Source organism: Anas acuta, chromosome 1, assembly GCF_963932015.1.
Source record: "Anas acuta chromosome 1, bAnaAcu1.1, whole genome shotgun sequence".
In the NCBI taxonomy this organism is placed as follows: Eukaryota; Metazoa; Chordata; class Aves; order Anseriformes; family Anatidae; genus Anas; species Anas acuta.
The window spans coordinates 192,027,291-192,045,227 of NC_088979.1; the positions used below are offsets into that span (position 1 = coordinate 192,027,291).

The 17,937-nt window shown below is 37.4% G+C and overlaps 1 protein-coding gene across 1 annotated transcript in view; it reads left to right on the top strand.

Moving 5' to 3' along the window:
- The first annotated feature begins 11,261 nt into the window (after positions 1 to 11,261).
- The window catches only part of FBXL13 (F-box and leucine rich repeat protein 13), a 70,844-nt gene continuing 64,168 nt past the window's right edge, over positions 11,262 to 17,937 (top strand). Inside the window, 3 exon segments of the mRNA XM_068670167.1 lie at positions 11,262 to 11,284; positions 12,208 to 12,354; positions 14,329 to 14,480. Of these exon segments, the coding sequence (XP_068526268.1) occupies positions 11,262 to 11,284; positions 12,208 to 12,354; positions 14,329 to 14,480 (322 nt within the window).

The window sequence follows — 17,937 nt, forward strand, 5'->3', positions numbered from 1 at the left end:
TGACAGTAATCAGGCTTTCTAGTCAGGATTAGTGGAAAACTGAAGGTCACAGCCAGTCCTGGCCTCACTGTGTTTCACACACTCTCCTCTTTTCTTGTCTTCTGCTTTCAGGAATAGCAGAAGCAGAAGACCAGACTTCCTGAGTCTCCCAAAGAGATAGAGCTGACAACTGTTTTGTTACATTTTTGCATCATTTTTTTTTTTATCAGTGGTAGTTATCAGTGGTAATCCACTGTAGGCTTGCTGGAACTCATCCCAGGGATGCAAGCTTTTACTGTCTTTGCTAAAGTGCATCTGGTTACAATGTATTCTCCTATTGCAGGTAGACGTGAAGTAATTATAATCCTGCGCTGACATTTAAGTAAGGTGTCATGGTAGATCTAAAATGTAAACAGTAGAGTAATTTGAATATGTGATGAACAGCATGTCATCAGCACTGCGAGTATGAGGACAGGACCTAACACATTTGTACCAACAAACCAAATAACAAAATTTATGTATATATATATTATTTATTTCTACATTGAGCTCACACACTACTACTTAGTATGTTAGTCAACATCATTGTAAGGCTTAGAAACCTTGGTAATGACGGGATATTATGTTGTGCTTGGTGCTGTACATATAGCAAAAGATGTTCTCTGCCCAAGTGCCTTCTAAGCAGTTGGTGAGTCAACAAATGGATGTAAGAAATGCAAATGGACATTAAAAACACACAGACACTGTAAGATCATTACTGGTGAGCAGGAGTTGTGGTAGTCACAACACACCAAAAGCAACAAAGGTCAAGGGCTTTTAACCAATCTTCACACACACGCACACACACACACACAAAAAGTTTGTTGTGGAACTTCATTAGTTCATTTTTCAAAATTTGAAAGGATACAGCCTCTTCATTTTAACAGGTGTTTTTGGAAAAGCACTGCAGATTATGAAGGTTTGCAAGAAAACAACAGGAGCTGTCCGTTAAACCACACTGGCATCTACTGATTCTTGATAGCTTATGGGATTTTGGAGAATCATAAAGATTAAAACTTGCTGTATCTCTAATAAACTACTATGAAGAAGTTGTGTTGATTTTGTCCTGGACTAGAAGTAAGAGAAAACAAAGAAAATATATGACCGTTTAAGAACTGTTGGTAAAAATGAATCTGTTGCATTTAGATTATTTGTTTTTGTTGTTGTTGTTTGTTTCTTTGTTTTTTTTTTTTGTTTGTTTGTTTTTTTTTCCTTAGGCATAGAACGCAGATCTTGAAACTGAAAAGTTCTTTTGCTTTGGAAAACATTACAGACAAGACATACATGTAGATGTTCCTTTGTCATCTTAGAGAGTGTTTTCTAAGGCACAGCTGACAGTCATCACCCATGCCATCCTGTCATATTATTTTTTGTGTTGAAAATAAATGGAAGTTACTGTTGCAATGTCTGTTAACAAAGCTATTGTTCTCTGTACTGAGGTCATTTCAATGGCAAAAAAGTGTCACAGCTAAAGAGTTTGTAAAGCTTCTTGGATATCAGGTATTTTTGTTCAGCTGCTGACTCTTAATAGCTTTCTATTTCACACATGAATAAGAAGTAGGAATATATTTACATATGTAGGTATGAATTTATTTTTAACAGCTCTAAAAGCATGCCGAAAGGGGGTTTAGAATGATTCTTCCATTACTAAGCTGTGTAGCATTAAATTGAATGCTACACAATTTTAACTTTTTCTTTGTGAACTTTTAAACAACAGGTAACCTTTGTCACATTGCTGACAAAGAAAGATAGCTCTTCATAGAAAGATAGCTACTGATAAGTGTACTGCAGCAGTTTTTTTGATTTCTTTAAGAAGAATTCATAGAATCACGGAATATCCTGAGTTGGAAGGGGCCCACCAGGATCATCGAGTCTAACTCCTGGCTCCACAGAGGACCACCCAAAAATTGGACCTTGCGTCTGAGTGTTGTCCAAATGCTCCTTGAACTCCATCAGGCTCGTGATTCAAAGATCGAAGCCGAAATTCCTTTAAGTGGTATATTCTTTATTGCAGCGCTGGATGCACGGGGGATCTCTCCACCTATCGTGCATACCCAAAGCGGAAAGCAGTCTTGAATTTATACAATCAATCTATCAATATTCTACAAGCACCTATACATATGCATTACCTATCCCCGCCTTCCCTCGCTTCTCATGCTAATTAGCCTTTTGGCACCTTGCGCCTGCGTAGAGCCTCCCAAGAATTGTGGGCAGGGGTCTTTGGGACGTGGGCAGGGGTCTTTGGGAGGAAGACCCCGAGTCTTCCTCACAGTGTACTTTTCACCTTTGGTCAGGAATCTGCTGAATTGGCATGTTTCTTAATTGCGAGAGCTGGTTGTTGCCAATTCTTCCGTTTGTTGTATCTTTATAATGAATTCCAATGTCCAATTTTGAGATTTATAGTCCTTACATTTGTTTCTCTGTCCGTCTGCCGCTTCCTTATCATGAGTTCCAGTGTCTTGTTTCGAGATACACAGTCCATGTCTGGGGATTGTCCTTGCCTCCCCAATGCCTCCCCAGTACCTCCTTAATCAATCCCCCCTTTTCTTTTCCCATGCAAATTCTTTTGCATCAGATACTTTCATTATTTACAGTAACACAACAAAGCAGGCATCTAAACAACATGCACACAAATATTCCTAACACTACTAATGTGATTAGAGCAATGAACACTTGTTCCAACCATTGGAAGTTGGGCAACCAGGAGGTTAACTTATTCCATATTTCACTAAAACTCCATGAAAGATCATCTTTACTGATCTCATGTAGGACCCTTGTCTGCTTCCATATTTCTTCCAGGTCGGTAGAGATCCTTGCACTCTGATCTACATACATACAACAACTTGTATTTATTACTGTACAGACTCCCCCTTGAGCGGCCAGTAACAAGTTTAGGGCCATCCGATTTTGTAATACTACCTGTGATAAACTAGATATCTCTTCTTGTTGAGCCTTTATAGCATCCAGAGTTTTGTTTTCTAACTTCTCTATAATTGCAGAAATATTAACTATCGCCTTTTCCAATTCACTCACTCCTAACCATGGGATAAACCATCGAACAAAACTAAGAAAAGCAGTGTGTCTCTCTATCAATGGATTGTTAATTTTTCGTCTAATTCTCCAGATATGATTTCTCAAATAACCTCGAGGCGCTACATCATGTATGGTCAAATTGGGGACTACTGCTCCAAGAGTGCAAGTTCCCTTCCAATTCTCGGACAAGACCTTACGGGCTGTATCATTGCATAGCCAATACCACCCTTTTCCTTCTGGAACCGGCCAGCTGGTTGAATTTGCCCAGCCGCTAGTCGTACTAATATCAATTGCTCGATTACAAGATGTCTGATTTCCCACATAAGTAGTATCCGTATTTATACAATCCTGTTTTCCCATACCCCTAGGTGGGTTACACCTTTGTACACATACATAGTAAGATTCCAACGGCACAAAGCTACTCACTTCTAGTTCCAAAAACTTCTTCATATTTTCGACCCCAAGATGTGTTTTCCCACAAATTAGTCCAAGGTAAGTTTGCAAGCAAGGGAATCCTGATTAACGATACACCCTTATTCCCATGCTCCGGCAGATGGGTGCATACCCAACAGTTTGTCTTATTAATTACTTGAGAAGTTCTCATCCCAAACTGCCCATCCCAAATCTGACAACCACACCCCTGCAATCATTAGGATCTGGAAAACCATAATTTTGTTGGTCCAATTGGAGTGGTGGTCCATATCCTCGCCAGGGCCTTCTTCACCCTTGAATCGTGGATCCAAGCTGCTTGCTCCTTAATCTTAATGGCGGTGTGTGTTGTCAGTAATACCTGGTATGGTCCCGTCCACTTTCCTTCCGTTTTTCCTCTAGGGGTTGTCCTGAAAAAGTCTTTATATATATAATCCCTGAGCTTAAAAGGGTGGATTGGTTGATCCAACCGTCTAGCCCAGGTCCAGAGAACAAATTTATGTACTTTATTTAATTATTTCTGAAGTTCAGTTATATATGCATATAAATATTCTAATCCTAACTGTGTTCGATCCTCTCCACTAAATAGAAATGGATACGGCCTTCCATATAAGATTTCAAAGGGACTCAAATTCCCTTTTTATTCTAGGTTTAACTCAAATTCTAAGTACTGCTAAAGGGAGGGATTGAGGTCATGATAAATTAGATTCTTGTCCGATTTTAGCTATTTGTTGTTTAATTAAATGTTTCATTTTTTCTACCTGTCCACTTGCCTGTGGTCTATAAGGAGTATGCAGTTGTCTTTAGAATATCTTTAGAATCTTACTTATCTGTTGTACCACTTGCACACAAAAATGTGAAACTCTATCAGAAGACATTGCTACTAGAATCCCAAAGCATAGTATTATTTCATTTAACAAGACTTTAACCACTTCTTCTTGCTTTGTTTGTTCGACAGGGAAAGGCTTCAGGCCTTCCTGAAATCATGTCAGTCAGAACCAGTAAATAACAATACCCCCCTTTTCTAGGGAGTTCTGAAAAATCAATTTGCCACAGTTGCCCCGAATAATTTCCTTTACTGATTATTCCAAATTTTATTCTATTCTTGGTATTGGGGTTATTGTGTAAGCAAATGCTACATTGTTGAGTTACTTGTTTTATTGTTGTATATAAATTTTGTTCCACTAATGTCTGACTCAGGCTCTTATGCAATGTGTCAGCTCCCCGATGTGTTTTATTGTGTTCTGTAAGAACTATGGGCCATATCAAATTCTTTTGTATAATTTGGCTTTTTGGTTCATATATATAGTTTGGATTTTACCGTCTGGTATTAAAGACAATGCCTTCACCTCAGTTATTTCAGCTGCCTGTTTAGCCTCCTGATCTGCCAATCGATTTCCAATTTCAAAATCAGAGTTTCCCTTTTGGTGTCCTTGACAATGCATCATAGCTACCTTTTCTGATTGTTTTACAGCCTGTAACAATTTTAAAATTTCTTCAGCATGTTTTCTTTTTGTTTTCCCTGAGCAGTCAGCAATCCACGTTCTTTCCATATCGCTCCATGAGCATGTACCACGCCGAATGCATATTTAGAGTCTGTCCAAATACTTATTTTCCTTCCTGCTGCTAGTTCCAGTGCTCGTGTAAGAGCAATTGTCTCTGCTTTCTGGGTGGACGTCCCAGGGGGTAATGGTTTGGAGTTGATTACCTGTTGAGTGGTTGTAATGGCGTACCCTGCCTTACGTTGTCCTTGTTTCACAAAGCTGCTTCCATCAGTATACCAAGATTCGTCAGCATCTTCTAAAAGTTCTTCCTTAAGATCGGGTCGATTAGAATACACAGTCTCCATTGTTTCTATACAATCATGGGTTATGGGTTGATCCAGAGTTCCACTAAGGAAAGAAGCTGGATTTACGATGTTAATGACCACAATTCCCACATCATCTTGTTCTACTAATATTGCTTGATATTTTAAAATTATCAATTCTTGTTTAAGTTGTTTAAAGACTTTTTGTGCTTCTCCAGTCCAGACTAACTTTGACTGGTTAATCTTTATCAATTCACATAGAGGCTTTACCAATCATCCATAATTATAAATCCAAAGGCGACACCAACCTGTCATTCCTAAAAAGGTTTGTAGCTCCTTTACCGTTTGAGGTTCTGGAGTCCGGCAAATGACTTCCTTATGTTCAGTTCCTAGTTCTCGTTGTCCTCCCGAAATTTCAAATCCCAGATAGGTCACACTTTGTTGAGCCAGCTGGACTTTCTGTCAAGAGACTTGATATCCATTTTAAACCCAGAAAATTAAGAAAACTTATAGTCCATTGAATACAGCTCCCTTTAGTCTCGGTAGCTATTAAGAGATCATCTACATATTGTAACAAAGCACCTTCAGTGTCTGGAGGCATCCATGTTTCGAGTTCCCTTGCTAATTGGTTTCCAAAAATAGTGGGGCTATTCTTGAATCCTTGAGGTAGTAATGTCCACGTAAGCTGCGTCTTTCTGCCTGAATTGGGATTTTCCCATTCAAAGGCAAATAGGTTTTGGCTTTCTGTGGCTAAGCCTAGGCAGAAGAAGGCGTCTTTTAAATCCAGTACGGTAAACCAGACTTGACTATTCTTTAATTTAGTCGGCAAAGTATAAGGGTTTGCCACTACTGGATGTATATCCTCAGTGATTTTACTTATGGCCCTCAAATCCTGAACTAACCTATAGCTTTTTTCATCTGCCTTTTTAATTGGCAATATGGGTGTATTGTATTCTGATTCACATTCAATCAATAATCCATACTGTAAAAATTTATCAATTATCTCTTTAATTCCTTTCCTATCTTCTATCCTCAAAGGATATTACTTAACGTTAACGGGTTTCTCTCCTGGCTTTAATTTAATAATTATTGGGGTCATATTTTTAGCTCTTCCAGAGTCTTCAGTGGCCCAAACTCCTGGATATACTTGATTTATGATCTCTAAGGGTATTTCACTTTTAGGGTCGGTTTGTATTAGTGCCAGGCTTAACACATTTATTAGTTGTTCTTCTCCTATTCTTAATTTCATTTTCCCTTTTTCAACGACAATTTCTGCTCCTAATTGCTCTAATAAATCTCTACCTAAGAGTGCCCATGAGGAGTTAGGTGTATATAAAAGTCTGTGTATGCCCCATTGTTTCCCTAACTTGTACTTCAAAGGTTCACAAAAATAAGCCTTTTCGGTTACACCTTGTCCTGGTTTCAGTTAGAATAGAGTTAATTTTCTTCCTAGTAGCTGGTATTATTATTATGTCTTATTAAACTGTCTTTATCTCAACTCACAGGCTTCACTTTCCATTTCTCTCCCCTGTCTCAGAGAGGGAGGGGGAGGGTGAGCGAACGGCTGCATGGTGTTTAGCTGCCAGCTGGGTTAAACCACAACACACCTTTTACCCTAACATAATAATTCTGTGAAGGCATTAATGCTTGATTTAGAACTGAATACGTTGCCCCATATCAATAAGAAATTTCACTTCCATTCCTCCCCTAGCTTCATTATAATCAGTGGAGGATCCGCTAGGGTAGATTCCCCAGGTCCCCGTTATTCCTGTTGAAATCAGGGACCAATGATTACCCTAGAAAAAGGCTAGTCAATTTGTCCTCCGAAGCCAGGTCCAAACCGTTTTGTTTTATTTATTTATTTATTTATTTTCATTACATTTCAGAGTTGGTCCAAAAATTCCATAGGGGTTTCTTTTAGACCTTGTTGGAAGCATATTCTCAATTCCCAATTCATCCAGATTTTAGTATTTACTTAGCCGTTCATAATTTTAGGGATGATTAGGGTCTCAGTGGGGTCGGTCAGGGGAATGCAGTTGTCCACAGTTCCCTGAGCGGTCCCATCGGTAATCTGAGCTCGCACATGAACTCAGGTTGTTTTAAGAGTTAACTGTTTTTCTGTTTCCATAACAACTCTCTCTCGGACCCATCATGATCTCTTTGCCCCAAAGGGCTAACACCCATGATTTTAAGATCTCTGCCTAGAGCAGAGGCAGAACTATTAACATTCCTACATCCTCTTTCCCTGCTCATTCAACTTCAAACACCTTTAACACTTTCAACAACCCTTTTAACACTTCCTTTATCTTTCTCCAGCCTGTACTTCTCTAATGCCAACATCAAAGGCTCAGTCAGGGGCCAACTTAATTCCGTACCTTTTCCCACCAAGATGCTGAAACAACATCAGTATACAACATTTCATCCTATTCTCCTTCTGAAAACCAACATTAACTGTAGCAAAACATTAGAGTTTAAAGTTCCATTTAGGGGCCACTTTTCTCCACATTCCAGCTTGTAAAGCGGCCACCATTGATTACAATATTTTATCAATGTTTTCCTGTTCACACTTCCACCGGCAGATCCTCCAATATCCTTCCAGTGACTCAAAACACATCCTAACGCACTTTTCTTAGGAATTTCACTGCTTACTCGCCCCCCCATTTTCCAGTTTACACTTTCAGAATACACATGTTACTTACAAAAGCGTATCACAAAAACGTATCACTCACAAAATTACAGGCACGCAATATCTTTCAGTAGCGATGTCACAAAGCTACTATTACCAGCAATATTGCTAAAATCACAATAACAATAGTCAGAGTCAAATTCCACATGCGATAAGTCAGAAAACCGAACTGTGTAACACCATAACGATATCTTTCTTATAACAATGCCACGAACTTACTATTACCACCAGAAAAATAGCCAAAATCACAGTAACAATAACCAGAGTTAAATACCATACTCCATGAGTCAGAAAACCGAAATAGACAACACAATTCCAGATGGACCTTAAAGCGAGCTCTTTCCTTAAGGTCCCCAAATATACTTATGGTGCTTACCACAAAGTATATACCAAACACTGCCTCGCAGAAGATCACCTTCTGACTTACAGACAGTTCCAGATACAGATGGACCTCAAGGTCCCCAGATATACTTGTGGTACTAACCACAAAGTATATACCCAATACTGTCCTGCAGAAGTCACCTTCCGACTTACTGGACAGTCCCAGATGACCGGTCTACCAGAAAACCAAACCAGAATAAAGAATATACTCACTTACAATGATGGGGTCCTTGTCTGCCTCCGCAGTGATCCGGTGAGTCGAGGAGTCCCTCCGGGAAATCCCGGGGGTACCCTAGGGAGTCCTGTCCCCAGCGGGTCCTGCGGACCGGCAGAGAGGTCGTCCCATCTGGGGTGCCAGATTGATTCAAAGATCGAAGCCGAAATTCCTTTAAGTGGTATATTCTTTATTGCAGCGCTGGATGCACGGGGGATCTCTCCACCTATCGTGCATACCCAAAGCGGAAAGCAGTCTTGAATTTATACAATCAATCTATCAATATTCTACAAGCACCTATACATATGCATTACCTATCCCCGCCTTCCCTCGCTTCTCATGCTAATTAGCCTTTTGGCACCTTGCGCCTGCGTAGAGCCTCCCAAGAATTGTGGGCAGGGGTCTTTGGGACGTGGGCAGGGGTCTTTGGGAGGAAGACCCCGAGTCTTCCTCACAGTGTACTTTTCACCTTTGGTCAGGAATCTGCTGAATTGGCATGTTTCTTAATTGCGAGAGCTGGTTGTTGCCAATTCTTCCGTTTGTTGTATCTTTATAATGAATTCCAATGTCCAATTTTGAGATTTATAGTCCTTACATTTGTTTCTCTGTCCGTCTGCCGCTTCCTTATCATGAGTTCCAGTGTCTTGTTTCGAGATACACAGTCCATGTCTGGGGATTGTCCTTGCCTCCCCAATGCCTCCCCAGTACCTCCTTAATCACTCGGTGCTGTGCCCACTGCCCTGGGGAGCCTGTCCCAGTGCCCGACCACCCTCTGGGTGCAGAACCTTTCCCTAACCCCCAGCCTGACCCTCCCCTGTCCCAGCTCCATTCCGTTCCCTCGGGTCCTGTTGCTGTCCCCAGAGAGCAGAGCTCAGCGCCTGCCCCTCCGCTCCCCTCGTGAGGGAGCTGCAGGCCGCCATGAGGCCTCCCCTCAGCCTGCTCTGCTCTGGGCTGACCAAACCAAGGGACCTCAGCTGCTCCTCGTATATCTTGTCCTCTAGACTCTTCACCATCTTTGCAGCCCTTCTCTGGACAGTCTCCAATAGTTTCACATCCTTTGTGTACTGTGGTGCCCCAAACTGCACACAGTACTCGAGGTGAGGCCACACCAGAGAAGAGCAAAGCGGGACAATCCCTTCCCTTGACCAGCTAGCAGTGCTGTGCTTGATACACCTCAGTGCATGGTTGCCCTTCTTGGCTGCCAGGGCACGCTGCTGGCTCATGTTCAGCTTGCAGTTGACTAAAACCCCCAGATCCCTTTCTGTGGGGCTGATCTCCCACCTCTTGTCCCTCAGCCTGTACATATGGCCAGGGTTGCCCCTTCCCAGGTGCAGAATCTGACACTTGTTCTTGCCCTATGATTACTATGTAGTTGATGAGCTGGGGATTTTATTGATAAGTAACTAACATTTGATGCATGAATATTCTTTTGTTTTATTTTTTCAGTCTTATGGATAAGTAAATTTTCTAGGTTGTGAATAGTTAGCAGTTGCTGGAAAGAGTGTAGAAGTCTAATTGAAATAGCCAGACGTGCAGATTTGGAATATTTTTATTTTTAATTTCACATCTGGCTCAATTATTACTGAAGACTACCTGAATGAGAATTGCAAGACAAGGTGCTACAATTCCTTTCCTTACCTAGGTTTTATAAACAAATTCTCAAATAAGTTAAACAGAGGCCTTGCAGTACAGTGTATTGTTGGATATTTTGGATTTTCTGTGTGTTAGATCTTTCACAACTTCCAACGTAAAATATATGTATATATATATATACACACACACATGTATATATATATATAATTGCTTGTGTTCTTTTGAAAAGTTATAAAGAAAATAAAATAAGTAAAGCTCATAATAATAAAAATTGGGATTCATATGGCAGACAGATCCTGGCTTGATCCAGGAGAGGGAGTAGCTGAACAACCTTAGGATTGGCTTTGGAAAATCTATCCACAGGAGAACTTGTGAAGAATGCTGTATAGCTGCCTGCATATTATTTAAAATGGTATTATTTGTCATGAATTACAACCATGTGTTAGATTTATAATATTTTTTAATATAATCCACCACTGAGATATACCTTGAAAATTAAACTTTTATTAAGAGCCCTGAATAGATGTTATGGTTGTAATTAGTGTGTTAATTTGTATTATTAAATATTCAAGGTGTGTAAATTGAAGATAGTTGCCTTTCATCGTGTCTGTGCATATTTTGCTTTGCCTTTTTATTAGTAATCTTAACTTGTAGGCATGTAAAAATACAACACATACTCATGGCCAAAAAGGTCTGTTACTGTGCATCCATGTTCCAACTCTCAGTGATCTCTTACCCCAAACTGCTCTGCAAAGTCAGAAATCATTTGAATTTGTACAGTAAGTCGTTACATTCCTGCACTGACTTTATCCATCAAATATGTAGCAATTGCTCCGGATATTTCCTGTTTTTAATATTTAGTTTTATACTTATATAGATCAGTTGTATTAAGTAATAGAATGTCAGAATCAGTATGGATGTTAGAAAATGAAGTATTTCTTCTCCCAGAGTGCATATGTAAAAATAAATGGTTTGGGAAAATTAGCTGTAACTGGATAGTGAGATTGCATAGTCAGAATTTTGGTGATGAGCTTACAGAGACTAGACCAGACTGAATGGTAAAATTTGGACATGGAGATTTAGTACCATCCAGCTGAACCATGGAGAATGACAGTAGTGAAAAGTGGGTTGAGACAAAGAAAAGTAGTTTTCTAAGTGTTAGGGCTGGAAGAAAATCTAAAAACTCAGGTTTTGGCTTTGTGATAACTATTAAAAGCTAGTTTCTTGGTAACCAACAGAGGGAAATATAAGCATAACAACGTGTCCCAGGATAAAATCTTTTGCATTAATGTAGGTTGGTGTTTCATTAAAAATACACAGTCATGTTCTGAAATTTTTACCTGGAAAACAACCTTCTAATTTATCATTTCCATTAAATATTCATTTAAATAACCAGACTTCGCCCATATGCTTTTAAAAATCAATATAATTTAGCTGTTCTTCCTGTATGTGAGCTCACAACCCCAAAATAAATGAACTACATCCTTTAGCTGAAGACAGCTAAATGCAAGTGAGAAAAATAGTTAATCAGTTATTGTGCATTATTCCCAAAATGTAATGCAAAGTAGTGTGGTAACAATCTTGAAAAGGAAATCTTAATATAAACTTTGTTTTGTTTTCAATATTTGTTACAAAATTGATTTCTGGTCATGCTTCCCAATTCAACATATTCTTAGCTGCACAGAGTTAATCTTGCTTTAAATTCTCTGTATGTGTGTGTATTTTTCCTTGTATTAAAAAATAAAAGTATCCAATTTCACAAATATTCTTTTTTAATGCACATTTAAAATGAAATTATTAGTAGGAGTAGTTACAGAAATACCCCATATTTTATTACTCTCCTGAACTTTGTGCTTTGAAGTCTAGCAACTGAAATATGATGATGCATGCAATATTCAATTTAAAATATAAATGAAATTAAAGGTTAGTGATAAGAATAAATGCCTCTATTTTACAATATTTTAAAAGAAGCTGGTAATCTTGGATTTATTTTAATATTTTCATATTTAGATACTTTACTGTTAACACAAATATATTAATTTGCAGTTTCTTTTTGCTGGTTCTGCTTTGTTTTCTGCTTTGTGGTGTAGTTGCTTTGCATCCAGAAGACCCGCTTACATTTTTAGAGGAAAAGGTCAGAGAAATAACGTTAAAGGGAATAGGTTCTGTATTATGGTATGTATTAAATTGTGTGTATGTTATGTGGCTTATAATATTGAACTTGGACTTCAAAATGCTGGTGCCACAGCATTTGTTGTGTAGACTGCATGTTGAATATAAATATTAATGGCATGCAATACTGCAAATACAGTAAGACTGACATTGGAGGTACTTTCTAAAAACATTGAAAATCCTTTTCTTTTGATATTTATCTATCTATATATATTGCCTAAAGAATACATAAAGAATATGACTTCTGCTTAATGTTCCTCAAAAACCTTTACTTATGTGGTAGTTAAACTGAGGTAGTGTTACTTGTTATAACTTCCTTGCAGTCAAACCATGGATAAGTCATTAATTGTATCATTTTTTCTCTTCCTTGTGTGGTCTTTCAGTCTTGTAAGTGAAGTCATCACATCACAAGATAAAAGAGACTGAGTATTTAATTCTGCTTACACTGGACTCTTAGAGAGTAGAGATTGACTTAAATGGAAGCAAGCTTTGGCCACTAAAATATGCTTATCAAAATATATGCAAGTAGTACAGGCTACAAATGCCATCTGTTTTTTTTTTTTTTTTTTTTTTTAAATGTGTTTTACAGGGAGTGTTTTTTTTTTTTTTTTTTTTTTTTCTCAGACTTTTTGCCCACTGTTAAGAAAAAAAATAATAAAAAAATAAATCTTGATTATTTTATGATTAGTCTGTAGCTGACAAAAGAGAAAAAGCGTGTATATGTATTTTTCTCTTACTCTACAGAAAATAGGATTTAGAGTTTTGCATTAGATTTGAATATTGTAAGATTGTATGTTCTTACCCTTTTCTGAAGCATGTTCAGCTGTTGGTGCAGCTCATGTGAAATTGATTTTCTCCTCCTGCTTTAACTTTCACATACAGATGTGTTGAGGTGTGTTTCAATTAAAGTTGTGTTTATAAATATGTGATATGAGATTACAAATTCTAGTCCATGAGTGAAGAGAAAAAACTATGATGATATTTGTTTTGACATGAATCACTAATTAGTGATTTTAGTAATCTTAAGAATTGCAAATATTGAAGACATGAAAATCTCTGTAGTCAGTTTATTCCATTACTTCATAATCCTCTCTACTGGAAATAGTATATATTTCTGGTATATACCAAGGACAAGGACAATTATTCCTTTTTCCTTTCAGCAACATTTTTCAGCAACATTTTGAAGATTCAGCAACATTTTGAAGATCGTCTGAGCTAATAGTTTTGTTTAATTATCATAGAAGTTGGACTGGAACCATAGAATATTCCATTCATTATCGCTCCAATTATATTAAATGAAATTATATATTTATTTTTAATCCAAAATAAGAGAGATGTTGGCAAATGCAAGTAGTCTTGTAAGGTCTAATTTATTCCATAGTCTTTTCAGCAAATCAGATAAGGAGAGTTACTATATTTTAATGTGTCATTGACCTATGAGTCAAATGAAAAGTATTTTTTATTCTAAATCTAATTACATCTTATTGCTTCATATAGAAGAGAAATGGAATTTTTACCAAAGCTTAAAATTGTTAAGATATAAATTGAGTTTTTATACTATTCTATTAAGTTTAATTGGATTGGAAAGAAGATGTAAATAACATTTACATGGTCCCAGTTCAGGGGACCAGTTAAGCGAATGCACGCATCTAGCATTTTTAAATTTATTTGTGTAAATATTCAAAAGTCCCTCCATAAATACAGATCTACACATTAAAGTGTAGCTAACAGCATCAGGAATATATTATGGTGAAAGCAAACAGGTTTTTATTGTTTGATAATGTAGAGTATTAAGAAAAAGTAGAAAATTTATTAAAATCAGTAACTAGCAATGTGTATTTTATTCAAATGAATTAACAAACAGCATTTTGATTCAGAAATCTATATTGATGAGCTTGACTACTTTGTGTTTCAAAGCAAATTGCAGTTTTGTAGATTTTTACTTCATTCAGGGTGGGAGCCATATTAAATTATTCATTCTGTTTTAAAAATCAGAGGATGGATAAAATACAATCTGCTAAGAAAGAACAAAAGAAAAAAGGCAGAGCAGAAGATGGCTCTAGCAATAGTCCATTATAATGTCCAAATCTTAATAATTATACAGAAGTGGAGCATGTGGGTTCAGATTTACAAGGAAAAAATGACATGTAAGTCTACATATCTGTTTTACATAAGACAAAAATACATGTTATGTATAAGAAAATTATGGTGTATAAATTAAATATGCTTACTCCAACACTTTAGCCTTTTGCTTGGTTGTATTGCGGGTTGCCATTCATTGGTTGACCTGGGGCAACTTGGTGCCATGAATGCTGCGAGGCAGTGGTTCCCTGCATTGCTAGGAGAGATGGTGCTGGTACTCCTTTCTAAAGATAAGTGATGCTGATGCAAAGCAGACTTGAGAGGTGTTAGGATTGTGGAGTATATGTCAGAAGTACAGTGTGGAGTGTGTCAGTACAGTTTCCTGGGAAGTAAAGTGTACAGTGATAGGGATAAAACAGAAGGGATCAGAGTCACAGTCTTGGCTTCAGTTAGAGGGAATTCTTCATGGCAGGTTGAGTGAAGATCAAAATAAAAAAAAAAAAGTGTCAGAAGACAAAAATAAATGCTTTGTTCACTCTGCCTGAGACTTTGTGTTCCACAGATCTTGCAGGTATGAATTTTTTTTTTCATGTCTCCACACAGCAGCAACTGTGAACATGGACTCTTTATCAACATGAGTCCACTCAGATACAAGTAAGGTAAAAGTAAAGAACAGGCCACAAGTTATGACTGTGGGTTTGAACTTAAATAGCCATGTATGGCTCAAATTAAAGTGTAAACTTAAAACTTAAACTTAATTAAAGTGTAAACTTATTAAATTGTATAATTAAATATCGTACCGTAGATTCCCTAAAATACATAATGTTTGAGCACGATTCAAACATAGAGAGCAAACTGTCTACATTGCATCTCTTGCTGGATTTAAGACACACTGGTATTTTTCTCAAACAAAACCAGGTCTTAAATGTACCTTTATAATCATTTGGTTTATTCCAGTCGAACTTCAAGACAACTGTTCATTAAAAGTAGTAGATAAGTGATTCTATAATGTGTATTTAATATTTCAAAATTTCCTTTTTAATCCTTCTTTTGATAGACTACACGTCATGCTAATCAAGCTGTCCATGATACAGGATAATATAAGCTACTTTTTAATTAAGCTACTTAAACAGCTGTGTGTTCTTAAAAGTCTCTATCAAGAAGGGTCTCTGAGCACACTTTGTAGATTATAGCAGATTTTTATAAGGTTAACTGACAAAAAGCAATCTTGAATGATGACTTTTTTTTATTCCAGAAAATTGTATTTATCTTCTCTTGTCTGTCTTTCAGTGTCTATGAGGAACATTTTTTTTTTCCATTGCACTTGCAACATTTTTAGATATAGAGGGACAACTGTAGTATTGCATTTTTTTTTCCCTAGACCAACAGAAACTCAATTTCTTCAAATGTATATATATATAGTATTTGAAGATATATATATATAGTATTTGATTTCACTGATCAATTTCACTGTTTCTTTTTTCTTAATCTTTTCTGACATTCAAATCATGGACTCAAAATATAGTGAAGATATGGATGCCCCATCCCTGGAAGTGTTCAAGGCCAGCTGGATGGGGCTTTGGGCCCATGCTGGTCTAGTGGGAGTTGTCCCTGCCCATGGCAGGGGGTTGGAATTAGATAATCTTTAAGGTGATCTTCAATAAGATGATCTTCCAACCCAAGACATTCTATGATTCTATGATTTAGTGTTTTTGTCAGTCTTTCACCTGAGAAATAAAGTCATTGTCATCAATAGCTCAAATAAGAAAGAATAGCTATCTTACAATGTCTGTAGTTCTTTTGAGAGGATAAGTTTGTGATCCGTTCTTTTTATTTACTTAGTTTTCTGGGATTATCAGTATTTGAAAAGGGAAAGAAGGAGTGGTAGAGGTCACTTGGTTATTTGCAGGTGCTGCTGCTGCAAAGAATCAGATCATACATACATAAAATATATGGACACAAGCTAGAATTCATATATAATGTATCAAAGAGTGACAGCTATTGTGGGGTATGTAGCCATACCTACAAAGGCTGAAAAAACTTGAAAAAGGCTACAAAGCAGCTATAAAAATATAAGAAATAAAATTTCCCTTCTGTTTATGCATAAAATTATTTTTATAGCCTGTATAAATCAACTATAATGTCAAGTGTTACCTCAGTGGCTTAGCAGAAAACATTGATGTTTTCCATTTCCAGTGCAATTCCAACTCTGAGGTTTGGATGTGAAAAGCAAGGTAGTTGCCAGCCTAGACATTGGTCCCAGCATAGTGTATAATTTTATGTGCATTTATGAAGAGAATCAAGTAAAAGGTGAGAATTATACTGATTTTGAATAAGAAATAATAAATAATAAGAAAAAAAGAAAAAGAAACGTTCATAATCCACACAAGTTTTAAACCCTATATATGTGATCCATATATAAAGATGTCATCATAGGAAGAGGAATTATTTCTGTAATTGCTTAAATAGTGTTTGCATATCTAAAATCTCAAGGCTGCATATTTTGCTGGTGTAAAGTGCTCTTTGAACTACAATGCATCAAACCTAAGCTTATTGGGATCCACTGATGAAACAGTTCTCAGTGGTGAGGTAAACTGGGCTGTAGTGGGACATGCTGTGGCTGCTGGGATGCATGGGAGCACAGCTGTAATATATTTTTATGACAGACCTAACCCAAACAAAGTTGGGCCACAGGGGATGTGAGCTGATTCTCTTGTGTTGTTTTGGTTAAGGACCGGCATAAACACAATAAGACACTAGTAATGCAAGGATCTGGGGACGTTCCAGACAGGTGTGCATGGAACTGGTTTGGAAGTGTGAGGTTGTGCTTTTTAGGGCACACAAAGAAGAACAGGAAGCTAGAGGTGTGGATCTTTGGAGTTAAGCCAAAAAATAATGGCTTTATTTATATGTAAAGTGCAAAGGAATCAAAAGTTAGAACAGCAAAGAAGGGAGCCATCCAGAAACTTTGGGAACTATTGCTGCTAGGGAGAAAGAACACCAAATCCTTCTAATTTAAATGCTTCCAATTTGTATTTAAAAAATACAGCTCTGTTAATCCAGAGAAGTGCAAATCTGTGTGTCTGTCACCTAGTTACCCTTTCCTGAGCTGTCACTTTTTATTCAGTACAATAAGTACAGAAACAGCTCTTGTGTTTACTGGCAACAGTTTCCACTAGCTAAGTGTTTATAACCCTTTGCTGCAGAAAGGGAGAGCTTTAATTTTTTTAATTTCTTGCCTCCATAAGCCCTCATGTTTTGGTAGATCCAGTGTCTAGATAGAATCTCCTTCAACAGGAGATTGTTTCTGGGTGCTGTCTCCCCCAGCCTCTGGTCATTGGTTAGGACGTCATCCTAAAAAGCAGTAGAAAAGCTCCAGCAGAGGAGGAAACTGAGCCAAGGAGAGCCATAGTTGGTGAATTTTGATGTTAGATCTCAGCAGTTTTAATTCATATTAAGATTTTTCAGATCTTTCTGTTTTCAAGACCACTTTAAATCTTTGTTCCTTTTTGGTATCTTCTA